Here is a 17,102-nt window from a genome sequence, read left to right as displayed (position 1 = left end):
GAACTAAAACATGCATTTATAAGTCTGTCTTCAATAATCATCATTGTGTCTGTATAGAAAAGAAGAAATGTGAGTAAAAACAAACCCCAAAGTCAGCCATGGGCTGATTTTGGGGCCTTATAAAGTACAAAAAAAGTGCAAAAACAGCCAAGCTGTGAAAAAATGGCACGGCCTTAAAAGCTTTGGTGAAAAAAGTTGTGAAATCTAAAAGGTGGCAGCCAAGAAATGGCTGCAATGATGTTAATGCTAATGCACACAGCTGTTATGAAAACTTATTATAGCATTAACATCATTGCAGCCATTTCTTGGCCGTCACCTTTGATTTCACTACACTTTTTTAAGGCTGCACCATTTTTCACAGCTTGGCTGTTTTTGTGCGGATAAGATTACAATTAGGATCGCTACTCAATCAACAAATATGATCAGAATCCAGATTTTACAAACTGATCCAAATCATACATCAGGCAAAAACAAACTAACACCACCTGTGGATAGCTATACTACCATACTGTTGGTTTTGACCTCAGCATTACTCAAACTGCTTGGTTTAAGAGATATCTTTTCTGGGCAGTGTGGTGGCGATTTCTGGCCTTGTGAAGGACCCGGCTTCAGTGGTGTACAGGTGGATGACCTGATATAGTTGGCCAAACATTTTCAGTGTTGATTTTACTACATATCAGCCACTAAAGAGCCAGCACAGCCCTGTAATCTTGTGTCTGGACTCCAATCATAGTCTTACTCCATTTTGAAACATACTTCTTGCCCACCCTGCCACCCTTGGCCTCTTTGTGAGTGCTCGTGATACTACTTTGCTTGTCCAACTGCTCAGATTTTCTGTCTTATTTGGTGGGAAACTCTGCAAGCAGCTACATGCACTGGAGGTGGTCTGAAAGGTAACAAATTAATGCATATCTTGTGTAAATTTCATATGCGTGCTCATTGTTCTTTGCAAGTTATAATGGCTTGAATTCTTAACAGTGTTTATCTCAAAACTTGTAATGTGTGATTTCAAAGCTTTAGTCACTAATACAATGGGGCTGCATGGCATAGCAGCATATCACACTGCTCATGTGTACACGTGATACAACTGTATATTGCATAACTATACTTCACTTTTCCCTTCCTAAAGAGAAGCAAGTTACAATCATACATTTGGTACAACTAATGATGTCCATAATCAGTTCTTGGGAGGATTAAGGATTATAGTGGTCAGGAGGTCTCCACTCTCACTGAGGATATCTATTACCGATTAACACAGTCTTTGTTAGTGACCTTTCAGTGACGGTATCATCAGGAGATAACTGTTCAGGTAAGACCTCATTCTCTTCAAATTCTGGCTCCTCGACATTTGACACAGCAGTGGCAGCAAGAGTCAAAGTCTCTAGAGGTGAGTCTCCATGGAGCCTGAGTTGGTCAACATGATGCTTCCATGACCAGTCCTTGTCCATCTCCACTAGGTATGTCAGTGGTCCCTGTCGTTCAGTAATAATTCAGGAAGCCACAAAGGTCTATGCCTAAAAATTTGAGCCATCACTGCATGGTGGAACTCTCTACTGGAACAATGTTGATCGTGGGAAGCCTTCTGCTGCGCTTGCTTGTAGCCACTACACCTGCGCTTGCTTGTAGCCACTACACCTGCGCTTGCTTGTAGCCACTACACCTGCGCTTGCTTGTAGCCACTACACCTGCGCTTGCTTGTAGCCACTACACCTGCGCTTGCTTGTAGCCACTACACCTGCGCTTGCTTGTAGCCACTACACCTGCGCTTGCTTGTAGCCACTACACCTGCGCTTGCTTGTAGCCACTACACCTGCGCTTGCTTGTAGCCACTACACCTGCGCTTGCTTGTAGCCACTACACCTGCGCTTGCTTGTAGCCACTACACCTGCGCTTGCTTTAGCTACCCTGTAATTCAGGACACTAGTGACTCTGCTGGATCAATTGGGGTATACAAGTCTAGCTGAATTCCCTCGGTAGTGGTAGTAGCAAAAAGTTGTCGGTTTTAATTTTCATTGATGCAGTCAGTCAACGGTGAAAAATTTTTGGCAGCAAAATTTTCATAGCTATGTCTAGACCACCTATGGACCAAAAAACATGACCTTAATAAATGAAGTACATAATAGCTATGCTTGAGACCTACTGAAAGTTGCCACTGGAGCAAAGTGGTCTCATTTATATGCATTCACCTGAGACCCCACCAAAAACATTAATATCAAAGAGGTGAATGTGTGTTCACCCTCTGACTCCCAATGATTTTGTACTGAAACAAGCATGTTTTCTGTGTTTGCATGCCTGAATCCTCTATACTGAATGAATGGAATATAACTAAAACACTACTAAATGTTTGGGCAGCTGGCTCATGTAACAACAAGAAACATAGAGCTAAGGTGAACATGAACAAGTGAGCTAGGTTTCACTGTATCAAATTATATTTTTAGAAAATGTCTAGTAAGTACAATTGTCATACAAAATGATTTGCCTTTTTGGTGTAATGTACTGTGTGTATATCACTGTAGATGTACATCAGATGAGCAAAGAACTCTAGGCTTGGGAATACAGTCTGTGCTCTTCCGTGTGTTGGGTGGTATTCCTGGTCCGATCATATTTGGTGCACTATTTGATGGATCATGTTTGTACTGGCAAGAAGAATGTGGGGACAGGGGAAACTGTTGGGTGTATGACAATGATGATTTGAGTCTTGGATTGTTTGGTCTGTGTCTTGGAGTGAGAGTTGTGGCTTTGATACTTGCATTTTGTGCTTGGATATTTTTTGATGTCACCTTCTGTAACTGTGACAAAGTAAATGAGCAGGAAAATGATGGTGAAGAAATGACTGCTACGAATGCTGCTAATTATGAAACAGACAATACTGCTAGTTATTATTAAGTTTATTTCCTGCACAAAGTATATATGCACGTTGTATATATGCATGTTGTATTGTAATCTCTAGAGGTACACTAATATGGAAATTTACTAACATTCCGATAACTGATTGGTCCGGCAGAAGAAAGGGCATTTTTGGGTGAACCTTGCAGTATTGTCTGTATAGTTTATAAAATGTTTCTCCATACTATGGACTGCTTCTGCTGGACCTCCATCAGCATAGAGTAATTTAGGATATTGATTCAGTCATTCAATGTCACATAAAATGTTTGACACTTTCTCCAAATTTGGCACAGAGACAGTCTATCATGAGACAATCATATACCAAGTTTCATTTGGTTTCTCCCATCGATTCCTGATCTAATATAGTCGATATTAAAATTTTGTGGTTGTGCAATAATTTACAAGTCAATATGATATAAACTGACATTGCACTAATGTATTCACTTCAGAATTATTAAACTAATAAAGGCTTACTCAAACTGGATCATTGTTAAGAATGTAATGAATCATGAAATTCATGCATTTGTCAAACAATTGTGTTTGCTTGTTTCATATTTTTGCGTTAGGTATAGATTTTTAAAGCTATTTTCCTAGTGCATTACACAAGATTAATGTGTATATTCATATTCATGTCATGTGAGCCAATTAAGCTGTGAAAAAGGGAGATGGTGTTAACATATCAGTGGTGAAATCAATTATTGTGACTGAGTCTGTGTAAACAGAGCATATGTGGGCACATAAATTTTGCATACTTTCATAATTCATGGACATTATGCTATAGACAAGATATCTTCAGCCTTTTACGTAACTAAGTCAAATATCTATTCAATGCAGTGATGAGATATGACCTGTGATGTGATGGAGTGTACTTCGTGGTTTCACAGGCCTAGTTACAATTAAAGGTGCATGGTAGCTAAGAAAATTAATGGCTATTTTTTTATAAATCTTTGCTATATATAGGATTAACATCATTGCAGTCATTTTGACAGCCACCTTTGATTGTTTGCAACCTATTTTCATAACTCAACATGGATATCTGAGTGTAATATATGCTGTGTCTCAATTGAATCCATCATACTTTACAAACAGTCATTGCTATATATTTAATATGTGAACCATGCTAATACTATAGACGGGTTGCTTTTTTAAGGCGTGGTTGTTTTACCATAAATTTTCCACACACTTAGGCTGAATTTGAATGAGAAGATGATTTCCTCTCAATCTCGGGTTTTTGGAAAGCAATAAAACTCGCTGAAAACATTCTTTGTAAGACTTTGCTACTACTTAGAATGATAGACTGGATGATTTTAACTCACCTTGTTCCTTTGAAGAAACAAAAAAGTTTGTCAAACTATTTTTTAAAAATGGGTTTTTTGTTGACTTCTTGACCAACACTGTAAGCATGCGTAAAATGGAAAGTCGCGTTTGCTTGCGTTGCACAAGGGACACACCCTGAATAGGCAACCCATCTATTACTACAGTTTACCGTGTTGTATTTCATGTGTGTAAATACTGTATGAGCAGAATATTTTGGAATTTGCTTAATAATTTGTATTTGGTGAGAATTTAATTTGACGAAATGCAAAGTGGAGTCTCGCGTGCGAGCCCGCGTGGTAGCAAATTATAAAGCTGGCTTCTCATTTGCAAAGATGTATGTACGTTTACTTCGTTGGCCCGCATACTGGAGAGAGTTTTATGTGAGACAGAGAATCAATGGCAGTGTAGCAAAAGGAAACAAAGTGATTGGGAACATTCTCCATGCCAAGTAGCTACTGCATGTTGGTTTCATTTTCGTTTGAACAGTTCCGTCTGGCAATACAAGTTCCGTGTTATCAATAAGATAAAGCTCAAACCTTTCTTCAGGTTAGTTTTGCCACTGTATTGTCACAGTGATTTCTTATGAGTAGTTGTGACCAATATGTAAGCTGCTGGTGGCTAAAAAAACTGCCACAGAATGATTCACAGCGTGGACGGAATGTTCAAACGAAAATGAAATCAACAGTAGTTACAATCCGGCTCCGCTGCGTGTTTCTCAAGGTGTATCTTCCTCGAGCGGTATATTTGTTTGGCTAAATAGTATCAGTAGGACCTTCTTAATCTGTGGTATTTATGCAGAGTCGGAGACAATCGTATAATTGTTTGATTAATCACTGGCTGACCTCCAGTAGTACATACACCACCTTGCTTCTTGCTTGATATTTCGCCTGTTCAAATCGGTTAAAAATTTAGGAATACTAATGGCGAGATTTTAATTTGGCGATGTTGTGAGCGTCCGCCAATTTTAATTCCACGCCAAAAATTCTGCTCATACGGTACATCATGTCATAGATATTACTGACTCCATGACTAAGTAATATGCCAGCTTATTAAAACTAATAAAATTGTTTTTAAAAATGAAGTAGGGTTCCAGCAATAAAAAGTATAGTGAAACTATAGATATGAATGATGCTATAGTTTACTATAACATAGCTATGTGGGAAAACCTCTATACATTGGCATGCTATCACCATCTGTTCACTGCTAACATAGGCCACATAGCTATGTTGAATAGCTATCATTATTCATAATCTCTTAATGTTTCACTACTTTTATCGCTGGAACCTTTAAAATTAATTGTATTAGCTAGTTTGTTAACACTGTAAAATATGCCAAAAATGACAAAAAGCATACATTGTTTCAGCAGAACTGTTAATTGCTGTTTTAACATTCTAGATGTTTTAACGAAAAGTGACTGGTAGTGTAACAACAATTTTTTATTTTAACAAGAAAATGATGTTACAACAACAATAATTCCCCATTGTTATTTTAACAAACAATGTGTTTGCTGTGTTTTTGCAGCAAGGATGACAACTAGTTCTTCGTTAAAACGAAAATTCCCTTTTTTACAGTGGACTTTTTGTTATAGCATAGCTATGTTATAATTATCTTAAACTCTACTAGAATTTTCCTTCCTAATTGGACTCCCAAAGGTCTATCTATATACATGCATGTTATAGATATACAGTGGAACCTCGATTATCCGAACTAATTGGGGGGGAAGGGTGCTCGGATAATCGAAAGTACGTAAGATCGAATATCCATACATTTATATACTGAGCTTTGCTCAACTACTCTAATAAAGCATACACTTTTTGACAAAATACCCTAATCGAGCAGTCGATTTGTTGTTCGGATAATCGAGAGTTTGGTTAATCGGTGTTCGGATAATCAAGGTTCCACTGTAGCTTAACATTCTTTCTGCTGAGATCCTTCCTCTTCATTATAATATCACAAGAATAGACAGGACAGATGGTTACACAGTGGAGTACTTGTTGTTTACAAAATCACTCTTGCTTGCTGCAAACTGAACTATGACTCTTACTAGTAGCATGTGGATTTATTCTGAACAATCAATCACTGATAGTTTGCAAACTCTGAGTACACAGAAAACCTTTGTCAAGTTTTGCAAAACATTTGAAGAGTTATTGTTAGATAACCTAGCTACAAGGCCACTGGCCCAGATAATGTACCTACATGCTTGCTGAAACAATTTACCCAAGAGTTTTCCCCTGCAGTCCTCACCAATGCATATGATTTTTCAAGGTTTTTTAATTTGAGCATGTACCAGCAGATTGGAAAACAGCAAACATTGTCCCTGTTCATAAAAAGGCACACCACAGCACTCCCATATAGTAATTACCATTATATATCACTAACAGTGTTGGGAGTAACGCGTTATGTAATATTATTACTTTTGTGGTAACTAAGTAATATAACGAAATACGCTATAAAAACAGGTAATATAACTGGAGTTATTTTACTTACAAATGTAACACGTTACCTAAGTAATATAGTTACTGTAATGAGTCTAATATTACGTAATATTATTACTACAAGTAATGAAGTTACTAATCTCGTTAGTTATCCTCTGAGTAACGCCTAGCCACAATGAAGTAACGAAGCCTGCTGAATGAAGCTTATTCATCAGCTTCTTACTTATAACCAAGATTTGCACATTGTTCAACAACGCAATCATGTTATGTGATAAGGTGATAGTTTCACATGTGACAGCTTAAGGCTGTGGACACAAAGTAATATAATATGTAATATTATTATAGTTACTTTATTTTATGGGTAATATGTAACTGTAACTAAATAGTTCAGTTGCAAGTAATATGTAATTAGTTACTTTTACAAAGTAACTTGCCCAACACTGATCACTAACCATGCAATGTTTGTTGCACACTCCTCAAACACATCATTGATACACCTTTTTCTCACGTTAACACACATCAAATACCATGTGATACTGAATTAACCAACATGCATGGTTTAGACATGATGGGCAATCCCGAGAAACTCAATTACTCTTACACTGATGAACTCAACAATCACAACACCAGATGATTTTTAACAGTGAGTTACAAGCCAAGAACAATGGGCTAACATGATATTTAACCCTTCCAAGTGCAAGTTCTTAGAATCACTAATATTCCCATCCACATGTCTTACTACATACAAAATGAAGACTTAAGAAATAATTATAAGAAATGTTTCATGCATCCAGCTGTGGAGGAAGATGTTTGACTTGTTTGTTTGTTTTTGTGTGCATGTATAAAAATTATTAGTATTGAAAATAATTGGGGTGAGCCTGAGCGAGCCCCACACTAGCAGGACTTTCGTAGCATGGTTCATGCACAAAAACTACGACAAAAATCAGAAACTTACACGTACGTCGTTGATAACACAGAATAATCGGTGTCATTTACTAATCATCCATAAAAGGTACGTACATCGTTGATAACAATCGGTGTCGTTTACTGATCATCCATATAAGTTACGTACGTCGTTGATAACACAAAATAAAAATCGGTGTTGTTTACTGATCATCCATATAAGGTACGTATGTCATTGATAACACATCCATATGAGGTATGTACGTCGTTGATTACTATCAGTGTCGTTTACTGATCGTCTGTACAAGGTATGTACGTCGTTACTGATCATCCATATAAGGTACGTACGTCGTTGGTAACACAATGATTGATCGGTGTCGTTTCATAACAGAGAGTAATCATGAACAGAGAAGACCAGCTTAGAAGAAGAAATGAGCATGACAGATATAGAAGAATAAGAGAATCACCACAGCAAAGAGAATCTAGATTAGCTAAGAGAAGAGAAAAGGACAGAACTAAATGGACTGCAATCACTGTCAAACAAAGAGATGCCATCCTTCAAGCAAGTACAGACAGATATCTATGTTTACACAACATTTCTACCAGTAAATCTTTACAAGAACAACTTTCTGAAGATCAACGTTTACACATTTTACAGCAGGAAAGCTCATGTACATCACGAACCGTTACATTACAGTCAACACCTACCACTAACAATCAACCATCAATATCATCTCATCCTACAACATCATACTGTACAACACGTATAATGCTACACGATACAATGCCATCTCCCCTATAATGTCATATACAACATCATCTCTTAAAATGTCACATAGCATAACACCATCTCCATCTATAGTATCAAGTAGCAGCACACCATCTCCCCCTATAATGTTACACAGTCGAATACCATCACCACCCTTATTAACACACGATACAACACCATCTCTATCACATAAGAACACACCATCACCTCCTCTGATCTTACATACTATGACCTAGTCACCCTCAGTTCCATTTCTATGAGAGCAATATCATTTATGATCATGATTATGATTATGATGTGATTTGGGTTGAGGCTAGAAGCCTGTACAGTAGGGCTGTGCGATAATAGCGATAATACGATTATCGCGATAGGATGAAGGGTTATCGAGATATCGATATTATATTCCTTGTAATCGATTATTATACGATAATTAATTATGATGCAATTGCTTACATAATCATGTATCTCGTGATTCACCTCGTGTTGTTTTGTTTTATCTGCGTTAGTGAAATGAGCACTTATAGTGGTGCGAGTAGTGATTCTAGCAGTGACTCAAGCAGTGAGTGTCGCGATAGTCTCGTGAACTGTTAAGATAAAAAGAAGCGGACTGAAGTCTACTGTACGCTCTGCCCAAAGAAGATGAACTATCTTGGTAACACTACCAATATGATCTCTCATTTGGAATACAACCACCGCTCGGAATATTTGAAAGTAAAAGCCAAAACGGCAACTGGTCAAAAGTGTAGTGCCGTGTCTGCCAACCAACCACCCATTAGTGAAGCTTTCCGTCAGTTAGAGTCACTGTCAACAAACTCGAAAAGGTGGAAAACTCTTAACCAATCAGTAAGCCATTGTATAGCAAAGGATATGTTGCCCATTAGCATAGTCAACAATGTGGGATTTCGGGCTATGTTGCGTTGTCACAGTGATATATGTTTCCCCGGGTAACGTGTTTCCCGCACACATATCCCTAGGGATCCGTGTTTCCCCGCACACATATCACTAGGGATCCGTGTTTCCCACCAAAAGCTGTCAGTGATATGTGTTTCCCATAGCGATTTTTTAAATATTTCACCGCACACACATATCCCTAGGGATTCGTGTTTCCCCGCACATATATCACCAGGGATCCGTGTTTCCCACTAAGATATAGCCATCGTGCAGTAACTCCAAGGTCCTATTTGGCTAGTTGCAAACAATACGCGATCCAACTATTCAGTAGATATATTGCTATCTAGCCAATAGACATCCATGCATATTGCATGCATATAGCTATAGTTAGCTAACTAGCTATATAGCTACGTACTATATAAGCTAATGCAATAACTATTATTTTTGTTTTTTACCCACACGTCTCTATACTAGCTAGCTATACTAATAATCAGAACTATAGTCATTTAAAATAAACTTTGTTGCTCTTCTCTGGAGCTGCTCAATAAGTGTGATGTCCTTGACAGGGGTGGATCTAGGATTTATAAAAGGGGGGGCTAACTCAAGGTACTAGTCTCTTGGGTAGAGGTGTGCAAAGCATGCTGGACTAGGAGGGTCTGGGGGCATGCTCCCCCAGGAAATTTTGAAAAATAGATGCTAAAATACTGCAATTTGGAGACATTCCCACATAAAATTCATAATATTTTCTGCCTGTAGATTATATATACTGCCTTTAGAGTATAGGTATGGCTCTCTGAAGCATTTTGCTAATGGAAAGTTTGGGTAGGTACAGACAACCAAGTACATGATGCACCCCTCTCACAGTCAACCAAGTACATGATACACCCTTCAGCCCCCAAACCCCCAAGAATACCAAGATTTTTAGGTGAACTATTTGTTAAAACCTATGTGTCAGCTATTTTGTAATTAGTGATGACTTTTGCATTAATATAGGTGGACATGCATGCACTCTTTTTTTAGGATTAAAGAACATATTATATCTCGTACTCCAAAAAGTTGCTGAGTCTAAATCATTTTGAAACAGTGAAATATCTCCAGGACTACAAACAGTATTATAATAAACCTTGGTGTCGTCAATGAATAGTAAAGTTTTACTGATGGTAACACAAGATGGTAAATTATTCACGTAAATAATGAAGAGTAGGGGTCCCAAAATACTCCCTTGGGGAACCCCAGATAGAACCGGCAAGGTGGTAGATAATGACTGACTGCATGCCAAAGCTGTAGCTACATTGATTAGTTATACATAGCTGCAATCACATGATTTACTCTATATAGCTAGAGATAGTATTTTATTGTATACGTGTACTTGTAGCTACTATTTTATTAAACTGATGCTATATAGCTACATAGCCAAATCACAGCACAGTTTAACAGTTATAGTTGAATGCCAGTGAATGGCTTGATTTCCTCCATCAACATGTATAATTATAGTATTAGTTGTATATTTATTTATTTACCTATTCTGTACAACTTCAGAAATGAAGAAAAATGTAGACGAATCACAAAAAAATGATTCAATACAATAAGTTAATTATAATTTAATTATAGATTTAAATACTTCAAGTGAATTAGAGTCTTTAGATAGGTTAGGTAAATCATTCCAAAGTGAAATTGTTGCTGGAAAAAATGAGGACTGATGCTTGCAATGATAGGGATAGGTATGGCTATTATATTATTATATTTTATAATTGTAAGACTCATATGCATGAGCATAGTACAATGATTAGTTACAAATTAAATTAGAATGTAAGTAAATAAGTAAGCAAATTAATTAATTAAGTATAAGTAATTAAGTAAGTAAATTAATTAAGGATAAGTAATTAAGTAATTGAAGAGATCACTAGTGTACAAGTGTAGAGAATTGTTGTAGAGTTGGTGCATTGACAGTGACACTTGGTAAAGCATTCCACTGAGGGACTACTCGTGGAAAAAAACTGTACTTATAGCTATTAACTGTTGAAGATATTGTAACAAATCTTTTGTTGTGACCTCTAGTGATAAGAGAGTTTTTAATCATACATTCTGGGAGTGAAACATCTATTAAACCATTTAAGATTTTATAAAGGACATATAGAGACTGAATATCTCGTCTTTTCTTCAAGCTGTCCCACTGTAAAGTTGATAACATTTCACTAACACTGCTGTATCTGTTAAAATCAGACATCACATATCTAGCAGCTCTCCTTTGAACAGATTCTAATTTGTTAATGTTAATGTTGGTATAGGGGGACCAAACAAAAGCTGCGTACTCCAAAATTGGTCTAACATATGTACAATAAGCGTCAACTCTAATATTCCTCTGACAGAAATGAGTGTTTCTTCTTATAAATGCTAGGGAAGAGTTAGCTCTTTTACAGATACACTCAATATGCTTGTTGAAAGTAAGTTTACTGTCTAATGTAAGTCCTAAGTATTTAGCTTCCTGTACATGGGCAAGCATTTGATTATACAGTGTGTAGTGTGTGACAGTTGGATGCACTTTGTGAGTAATTGTTAAAACAACACATTTAATTGGGTTAAATTGCATAAACCATTTGTTTGCCCAATGTTCCAGACAATGTAAATCATTCTGTAGGACATCGGAGTCATGCTTAGAGTGAATTTGGCGATACAATAGACAGTCATCTGCAAATAGGCGACAAGTAGATTTGATACAGCTGGGTAAGTCATTTATAAAAACAAGGAACAGTAAGGGGCCCAATACAGAGCCCTGAGGTACTCCACTGGTAACATTGACAACTTCTGAAATAGAACCATCACAAACAACTTGCTGTTTACGGTTGGTTAAAAAAGACTGAATCCAGTTAATTGTCTCTCCGGTAATTCCGTAGTACCTTAACTTTAACAGTAAGAGTTTATGGGAAACTTTGTCGAAAGCCTTGCTGAAATCCAGCAGTATGCAATCAGTTTGTGCATTGTCATTTAAACTGGATGCTAAGTCATGGACGGTTAATAGTAGTTGAAGATCAGCAGAGCGTTATGATTATTAAAAGTGCATGCGCGCCTATGCTAACACTAGCTACGTACGTCGCACATGACTTTATAAAGGGGAAACATATTACCCGGGGAAACACATATCACTGTGACTTGTAGGTCGCTAGCGAGTTAGTGATATGTGTGCGGGGAAACACGGATCCCTAGGGATATGTGTGCGGGAAACACGTTACCCGGGGAAACATATATCACTGTGACAGCGTACTTTTGAGCCAAGATACGTGGTTCCTGATAGGAAGACCTTCTCACAGAATTACATTCCAGAAATTTATCAGAGTGAGAAAGCAAGAATTGCTGCTGCTATGGCACATGGTCTAAAGAATTTTTCACTTACCACCGATGGTTGGACCTCCCGTGCTAACCATAGTTATATTACGCATACTGTGCATTATATTGATGAATTATGGAATCTACAAGCTCACCTTTTGGACACTGCTGAAATGCCATTGGAACACACAGGTGTCAATTTAGCTGATGAGTTAAAGGATAGTGTTGCAAGGTGGGATCTTAAAGATGATGACCTTGTGTCTATAACCACTGATAATGCACGAAACATTGTTTGTGCAACTGAAATACTACCATGGCCTCGCTTTGGTTGTCTAGCCCACACTCTTCAAATTGGAGTTAAGAAAGCTATGGAAATTCCACAAATATCAAGAGCTCTTGCTCGTGCCCGCCATGTAGTGACCCATTTTCATCACTCTTCTAAGTCTTCATATATATTAAAGCAGAAACAAACAGACTTGCATGTTGAGGAACTAAGTTTGGTTCAAGATGTCACTACACGGTGGAACTCATCGTATTACATGCTGAAACGTTTGCTTCACACAGCGTCAGCCACTGTGTGCTACCTTAATTGAAATAAAAAAAACAACAGATTTTATGCCTAGTGATGCTGAGATTTGAATAATGGAAACATTTTTGGAAGTTTTACAATCCATTGTGGAGATCACTGAGACACTGGGTGGTGAAAAATTAGTGACCATTTCAGCCGTAAGACCACTATTATACAAGCTTTTGTCAATACATTTGGTTGAAAATTCTTCAGATTCCTCACTGGCTAAAACAATGAAAAAGATTGTGATGGGTGATCTCAAAGATCGTTACGATGATGTCATGAGCTTGATTAACAAGGCATGCTTCCTTGACCCTAGATTTAAAGCCCTTGCTTTCATGACTGACAGTGACAAGAGCTTTACAATTGCTTCTGTGGAAGAAGAAGCACAAGAGTTGAATGATGATGATAGCAACAGCCTTGATACTAGTACAAGCACTATTAATCTGACTGATGATGATGATGCTCCTCCACCATCTAAAAAGGCCAAGAAAGGCTTGATGTCTTTGTTGGATGATGTTGTTAATTCCAAATCTCAAGATGAAGGTGCACCACTATCAGACAGTGAAAGAATCAAAGCTGAAGTAGAAAGGGAAATGAGCAATTACATTGCCATTGAAATTGATCCTAGTACAGTGGGTAACCCTCTAGTATGGTGGAGAGACAATCAGAAACACTATCCACATGGTTAGCACAGTTAGCCAGGAAATTTTTATGTATTCCAGCAACCTCAGTACCATCAGAGCGTGCGTTTAGTGTGGCTGGACATGTAGTAAATGAAAAAAGAGCCTGTCTACTACCGGAGAATGTTAACATGTTGGTCTTCCTTGGTGCAAACCTAGAAGTTAACCAGAAGAAAAGATAAATTTAAAAGTAACAGTATGACTAACAGTATAACAATATTGTTTATTGTGAGATTAAATCTTTTGTTTTAACAACCATCACTTACTTGAAAGTTCTTTAGTGTTCAGTGTTATATTGTATGATCATTATCAAGATAATATCGTTTATCGAGATAAATAGGCTTTTATTATCGGAATTTATCGAGATATAGGTTTTTTCATTATCGCACAGGCCTAATCAAAATCTATAATATGTTTATGTTGAGCTACAACACTACCTCTACTGGCTTAGTGTTTATATCACTTAAAACCATGCATTCAATGATATTCATTGAAAAAATAATCATGAATATCAGTATGCTGGAAACAGTTCTACAGCCTTACAGAAATCAATGTCTTTTGTCCTCAAATAATGCTTTAGAAGATCAAACTTCAAGATTTCTGAGTAAGGCAAGGAGCATACTGTTCTGGTTTTATGTTGAAAGGATAATTGGGCACCATAAACACAAGCACATTATTTTTACAAAGTTCGTACAAGTATAGAGAAGCCCCTAGTAGAGTTTTTGGGTAATATCGCTCTATAGCTTTGTTGTACTAATCTTTGACTATCTTCAGGTATCAATTAAACAATGGGTCATGAATCCAATAGGAAGCAATATATGTGTAGCAATTGCAGCCACAATGTACTGTGTGGAAGAAGAAACAAAAATTAAAATTTACCATACATTTTCAGTGTATGCGGTTGCTATGCAACAGCTAGACAAACACACCTTAAGTAGTGTAGTTAAAGTCTAAGTAGCTAAAGTCTTTGAGCAGGCTGTAGGACCAGGTGTCCTACAGACCTTCAGCACTTGTGCTGTAAAGCATTAATAAATAAATAAATAAATAATTTTAACTCAACTATTCTAAAGAGCATGCATTATACCAGCTTGTGTAGTTTAAAAGCAATAGCATTTTCCACTGTGGAGAAATGAAGTCATTTATTATAAAATTGCAAGATGGGAATCCATGGGTGCATGGTGGCACTATTGTATTGAAACTGCCAGATACTTTGATGAAATGAAATACATTTGTTAAGCAGACAATGAGATCCATTTGTTATAGATTACATCAATGACTAGAAATCAAGACTTATGATATTTAATCCCCTTCCTTTGATTTATACTTTTATGACTTACTGCATGTACATAAGTGATATCATTTTTTCGTGAAGTTTCCAACCCAGTTGATTATTTCCCTTTATCCTTTATCAATTTTCACTATGTAGAATTCTTATCAGATCCTACTAGATCCGCAGGACTTAACACAATTCAAGACTGGATCTGCCAGAATTACTGTTTTTATCATATAGCTACCGAGACTGTGGAACAGTACACCAATAATTGATCTATCCCATCAAATAAATTTATATTGAAAAATTATTATTTGGAATGTTCCATTAATAAATTTGCCAGCAATAAATTTTGTACTTAGTAGTCCCTGCTGCAAATTAACGCTCCACGATTCCTGAACTATTTCATTATTTAACTATAGGATTCTTCCTATATACCCCTTAAAATTTTACCTACTAGTAATTTTATATGTCCAGCTTGAGGTCCAGCTACCAGTGCTAGACACTGGTGACACCGGTAGACCCGCAGTTCTGAAAGTATTATTCAATAGCTATATATTGCAATTAAACTTTGTGCACAATTCTGTAAAGGATTAATTTAAATAGCTATGTACCATTTATCTTTGCATAATGTTTACAAATACATCATGATCAAGTCATTTGATGACTGTAGTAGAATGCTACAGATGGTCTCAATCAAATGTCTGGTCCAATTCATTCATTCATCAGTAGCTATCAGTGGTTATTCTATGATTTGGCAGAAGTGCATGGTATCAGTGCATGCTACCCTTGAGTCTAGACCCTTGCAGTTATGTTGTAGCTATATATTGTCCTAACAAAATAAGATGTCAGTTTCATTACTTATATCATGCCATCAATATTCTTTTATTTTAAATTGCATAATATAGCTAGGTATGCATCATGCAGTAAAGAAAATCAAGTAAGTTATATCTTAATCACAGTAAAGCAAAATACATCTTAGCTCTAGAGAATAGAATAATCAGATCAAAATATGACTGCTCTATTAGAGTATCTCGATCTTCACTGAACAGAAACCGCTAAGCGAGTCTCGGAGACTATAGCCCCTTCCCCCTCCCTGAAAGGAAATGAAAGCAGCCAGCATAGTCAATAGGTATGGCAGTGCAAAAATCTTCTGCATGCTTGATATTATACGTATAGCTACCATGCAGGTTAGCTATACTCATATGGCCACGGTACGAATTGCTGTACCATACACGTATGGTTGTACCGTACGCGTATACGCATATGGTATGTACCATACGCCTATGGTACAAAATACGCATATGGTATAGAACATTAACACCGTTTAGGAACGTTGTGTCACTTCAAGAAAACTACACAACGGTAAATAGCGTTGAACTCCACAGTAAAGACAACAAAATGACAGCGCGCTAAAACACACAAATAAGAAACTTACCCATCCAATGTACTTCATATAGCCATAGCTTCAGCTTTAACGCAAGAAGAATACGTGCACTGCACGCCTGCTCCAGTGCCTGTCACTCAAAGGCTCCACCATATTTTACTTCACCAGCGAAACAGCGAAACGCGCATTAATTTACGAAAATAATAATTTTATAGTGCGTTGCCAATCCCTATTATAAGTCTAGTATCTAGATTTAAGATTTAAGATTAGGTACTGGGCAGTCAGCTCAGCTGGTTTGCCCAGGGGGTGAAAACCCCAAATGGTACAATCAAATACATACATACATACATACATGCAATTTGATAATTAATTACAGTAGTGAAGGTTAAGTACGTAAATAAATTCATCCAAATTTCTTGATCCTATTATATTAATTGGCAACTCATTCCAGTCTTTAACAGTTCTAGGATAATAACTATATTTATAGGTGTTGAGGGTTGCTTGTGGCAGAATGAAATGATTGGGGTGATGTTGCCTGGTACAAAATTGAGTTCTTTGATAATGTGAGGGGATGGAGATCGGTAGTGTATTATTAATTATTTTATAGAATAGTGTTAATCTTGATGACTGACGGCGTTGTTGTAATGTAGGTATACTAAGAGAGGACAA

At 37.0% G+C, this 17,102-nt stretch overlaps 1 protein-coding gene and 1 long non-coding RNA gene across 2 annotated transcripts in view; one reads left to right on the top strand and one right to left on the bottom strand.

Annotated features, from left to right (window-relative positions):
• The window catches only part of LOC136249863 (solute carrier organic anion transporter family member 4C1-like), a 35,818-nt gene extending 32,849 nt beyond the window's left edge, over positions 1-2,969 (top strand). The window contains exon 7 of the mRNA XM_066041987.1: positions 2,517-2,969. Coding sequence (XP_065898059.1) covers positions 2,517-2,886 — 370 coding nt within the window. The 3' untranslated portion in view covers positions 2,887-2,969. The remainder of the gene's footprint in view (positions 1-2,516) is intronic.
• LOC136249864 (uncharacterized) lies at positions 1,140-16,587 on the bottom strand. Its single transcript, XR_010698362.1, has 3 exons — positions 16,485-16,587; positions 1,886-2,078; positions 1,140-1,635 (listed from the first exon to the last, which is right to left on the bottom strand). It is a non-coding gene; the product is annotated as an uncharacterized lncRNA (long non-coding RNA).
• Positions 16,588-17,102: the final 515 nt, after the last annotated feature.

This window comes from Dysidea avara, chromosome 3 (assembly GCF_963678975.1).
Source record: "Dysidea avara chromosome 3, odDysAvar1.4, whole genome shotgun sequence".
Lineage (NCBI taxonomy): Eukaryota > Metazoa > Porifera > Demospongiae > Dictyoceratida > Dysideidae > Dysidea > Dysidea avara.
This window is presented reverse-complemented; position numbering and strand designations above follow the sequence as displayed.